Source organism: Salvia hispanica, chromosome 1 (genome assembly GCF_023119035.1).
Source record: "Salvia hispanica cultivar TCC Black 2014 chromosome 1, UniMelb_Shisp_WGS_1.0, whole genome shotgun sequence".
In the NCBI taxonomy this organism is placed as follows: Eukaryota; Viridiplantae; Streptophyta; class Magnoliopsida; order Lamiales; family Lamiaceae; genus Salvia; species Salvia hispanica.
Window position 1 is genome coordinate 7,172,833 of NC_062965.1, and position 4,725 is coordinate 7,177,557.

The following is a 4,725-nucleotide window of genomic DNA, read 5'->3' on the forward strand; positions in this document are numbered from 1 at the left end:
AATTAATTAATGCATTTAAATAAACAACGAAAAAGTGGGTTACAATAATTGCTTAAGTAATATCTAATTTTTGTTTGTTACTCCATCCCGTCCATAAATAGGAGTTCCATTTTTTTCGGGCATGAGTTTTAAGAAATGTAAGAAAAGTGGGTGAAAAAAGTTAATGAAATATGAGTTCCATTTATATATATTAGTTTTAAATGATATGTGACTTTAGAATGAGTTGATGAATATTGGGCCTTTTTACTATTTATGGTAATTGTGAAATGGGACACCTATTTGATAACGAACCAAAATAGAAAAACAAGACTCCTATTCGCAGACGGAGGGAGTAGACTAACTTAGTAACTAAAAGTGGGTTATAACAATTTAAGTAAAATCCCAAATTAGGTGTCTTAACTGACCAGGTAAAAGAATGATATGTCCTTATTGGCCTCAGGCAAAAAATGGTCACAAGTGACACTGAAAATGTGATTATCCGTTCGTCCAAGTACCTAAATGTGATTTTTCCTACATTGAATATTAAAAAGGTGTGAAACCAATTTTCTGGATACCATTTTTTATTTTAATTTTTTTTACTTTCTATAGTTTGAAGAGAACGAGAGAAAAAGAATATTTGACATAAACTGATTGAAAAAGTGACGGGAAAAATATCATTTCAAATACATATACTATAGAAAAGTATCATACCAAATACAAGAAAGAGATAAATAAAATACCAAACCTAGTACCAAGTACCTCAATTTTATGAAAGTCAAAAATGTCCTCTATGTCTTGAGAGACATTTTCGACGGAAAATCGGCTAAATAGTGTAAAAATACCACAGATGAGATTACCCCTTAAGTCTATGGACTATCTATGAGAATTTTAAAATTCAGAGAGAATTTATATGAAAATTCATAATTCAGATACTACCATTTATGTAGTTCACTCTTCATTGATATATATTCCTTTTGTCCCATTCTAAGTGCAATATTTTTCTTTTTGAGATGTCCCACTATAAATAACACATTTCTAAATATAGAAACATCAATCTCTCTACTTTTTCTTTCTTTCGTTTTTTTATTCTCTCCATTTTACTCACAAAACAATACTCCATCCATCCCGACTAAGTTGAGTCGTATTCATTTTTTTGATGTTCCAACAAAGTTGAGTCATTTTTTTTTATTTTTAAAAAGCATCCAATCACTCTTACTTTATTCCATCACTACCTTTACTCTCTCTTTATTTTTCCTATTTTATATATTTCTCATATTTTTCAACACAATTTCTTAATTTCTGTGCCTAAAAAGTTTTGACTCGACTTAGTTGGGACAGAGAGAGTATTACATAAAATCCCGTGCTGAATTAGAAATGTTCCGATTAGAATGAGATAGAGATAGTAACATTCAATATAATGATATTGGAACAAACACACCACCACCGTTGATTTTCTCATTTAATGTGAAATTGTGAATGGTAGTTGCTATATATACTAAAGTGTATTATTATTTTTATATTAATTATATTTTTCATATATATTTTTTCGTTTGAATCCATACAATTAAGATATTATTAAAATTATGATGAAATTCCATTGAATTTTATACTCCTACTATACATTTTATTAAAATTCTGATGAAATTCCATTTAATTTCATACTATATGATATATAAAAAATTAATTTATATCGATAGAGTTATATAAATTTAAATTTTTTGAGATATTTAAGGATCGATAACAACTATTATTAGAAGTAACATATGACATTGATTCGAAAAATCTATTACATTATAACAATGCATCGAGTTTATTATATGTGTATTATTGTACAACGGTGTACAAATGCATTTACAATATCATAAAAAAAAATCCGTAGTATAGTTAAAAAAAGATTGATTTCTTAATTTATTTACGTAAAATAAATACTAGTATAAATTTGCCAGATGTAATCGAGGCGATTGATCATCCTAGTGTATCATTATGTGTAATTAGATTGCTTATTCATCTATAACGGAGATTCTGATCCAAAAAAATCTGCAGGGTGATCATCACATGTCACATAGTATTTCATACTATCATCTAGCTAGTATATTTATAGTTAGGATTACATTAAAATGATGTTCCTAAATTCTTTTCGATCCGAATAAAATTTGACAATCTTGATCAAGATCGAGATCTAGGTGGTGGGGTTTAGTGAATGTAGAGTGGTAGGCCTACACTACAAATATGACAAAGATAATTTATAATACTATATAAAAAGATGAATGAAAAGTTCATCAGTTTATTGAACTTATTGTATGCAAGTGCGAATTATAAATAAAATATCTTTTGAGTCACATTATACTGAACTATTGATCGATCTGATCATAATTAATTTGGTTATGCTTAGAGTAGTGATTTAAGTAAATTAAATTTGAAAAGAGCCAACTCTAAGTTGCATAATAAGTATAAGAAAAAGTAGTTAGTTCCTTACATCGCTTCCATAATCCAACCAAAATCAATTTGTCTAAAACCCGAAATCAACAACAAAAAGTCGGGAAAAAAAAAACCTCAGAAAAATACAAAAAAAGATATACTACTATAAATTTAGGATGATCATGTCAAACTTGTTAATCAAGTTGGTTTGGTTGGTGGAGTAAATATGGGCAGATCAATTGCAACTGCAGATGTCTTTTCCTCCTCAACATTTCCTATACCATTATTATTATTATTATTATTATTAGCTTTGATGACTTCTGGAATTTCTTCAAGTAATTTGTTTTCTTGGTCTTCCTTGTACTTCCCCCACAGCACCGAGTAGAGCCCCACCACGATTATAGCTGATCCAATCATCCTGTTACATATATACATTTAATTTGTTACATACAATTGTATTGTGCATATATATATACATATATATTAATTAGGTAGATCAATTTACCCTCCAAGATAGATCTTCTCCGCTAGGATAAAGGATCCCATAACCGCAACTATGATCATCATGAGCGGGCTAAATGCCGTGGCGAAAACCGGGCCTTTCGTCTTCATCACCAGCCCTTGCACGTAGTACGATATGCTCGATGTCACTATTCCCTGCTCATTCAAACTCCAATTTAGTTTATTTATCTTAAAATCTGAATTTCCTATAACGACCTTATTTAGTTCTGCGTCCTGTATTTAAAGGGGTGTTTTGACTTTAACGCGCCAGATAGAAGAAAAAAAAAAAATGTTGTAAGAGAATGTTTGCTGACCGCGTATGCAGCAGCGAGTAGGTTCATGTCCCAGCCGATGGTCCAGACTGAGGGGTTGTGTTCCATGACGAAGGTGACAGCGATGGCTTGAAGGGTGCCCATGCCGCAGACCATTGTGGTGAGAGAGAGCTGGTGGTTGGAGTAGGTTTTCAGTGCTGCTTTCTGCAGGATGAAGAGGGAGGCCCATGCCAGCGTGGCAATTATTAGGAGGATGCACCCGATGAACCAATCGCGGTCGCTGCTGTCCTTGCTTGTGTCATCGCTGCTGCTGCTTCCGCTGGTGGAGTGGCGGTGGGCCGTCCACACCATTTCCACTAGTGGGCCTTTGTACAAGGTCATCAGCATCGCCCCGGCTACCGTTATCACTGTTCCCACCACTTTCGCTTGGTATATCACCTTCTTTATATTCACTTTCTCCATCCTATTTTTCCCATTTTCAATAAATTAATAATGTGATTTCGTGACGTGAAAATTAGAAAATGTGCTAGTAATATATAAGTCAACAATTAGTATGAAACCTAAAATAGACAATATAATACTAATGTGAGTTCAGGTGTGCATTGACGAACTCTCACCTGAATATGATGGCCATTACAAATGTCATAGCGGGTAGCATGTTGCTCATTGCACATGAAAATGTTGGTGATGTCAGCTTTAGACCAGCATAGTAGAAGTTTTGATCAATCACAGGCCTAACCCAAAAATCAAAACAAAAATTAATTAATCCACATGCATATATATGAAATGAAATGAGATAGTTAATTAGCTAATTAATTAATACATTACCCGAGAAGGCCAAGGATGAAAATTTGCATGAAGACAGGGAATGTTATCTTTGGCTGTGCTTTCCTCTCGAAGAAGAAAGCGAAAGGAGCGATGACAGCAGTGGCAATGGCGTGTCGATAAACGACTAGAACGTAATGGCTCATCCCTCCATTGAGTGATATTTTGGTTATGATATTCATGCCTGCATATCCAAATTGGAGAGATATCATAGCAATGTAGGGTTTGCAGGTGTTGAAGAAACTCCCACCACTCTTCATTTTGTTATTTTCTCTCAAAAATTGGTTTTGAAGAAGAGTTGAGTAATGATTAATTACTTCTTCTTAGGAGATGGAGAGTTAAGCAGCCCAGCTATTTATAGAGTGAAGAGAATAGTGTATGGAATCTAATGGAATATTGGGTGTGTTATCCATATACATTTTGGTATAATAAGATATCTTTTATTATTAGAAACAAAATTAAAGATGATGGATTACACGTAGTGATCGTAGAATAAGGTATCTGAGTCAGGAAACAAATGGGAAAAATAATTGCATGGCGTAAGCCATTTCCCATTATGTGAATAATCATTATTCTTGTCTCGATATTTATGTGACATGTGCATACACTATCTACTTTCTAATGAGGATGTTTAATTCACACAATACTAGATTGATCAGAATGAAATCAAATAAATTATAATCCCTAGGCTTTTATAGTTATACTTACTTAATTAAATAATCACCAAACA

At 32.7% G+C, this 4,725-nt stretch overlaps 1 protein-coding gene across 1 annotated transcript; it reads right to left on the reverse strand.

Annotated features, from left to right (window-relative positions):
• Positions 1-2,394: 2,394 nt before the first annotated feature.
• Positions 2,395-4,322, reverse strand: LOC125222272 (WAT1-related protein At5g07050-like). Its single transcript, XM_048124829.1, has 5 exons — positions 3,999-4,322; positions 3,788-3,904; positions 3,213-3,633; positions 2,903-3,054; positions 2,395-2,815 (listed from the first exon to the last, which is right to left on the reverse strand). Exons 1-5 carry the CDS (start codon positions 4,253-4,255, stop codon positions 2,596-2,598), a joined length of 1,167 nt encoding a protein of 388 aa, XP_047980786.1. The 5' UTR covers positions 4,256-4,322; the 3' UTR covers positions 2,395-2,595.
• Between the last annotated feature and the right edge of the window lie 403 nt (positions 4,323-4,725).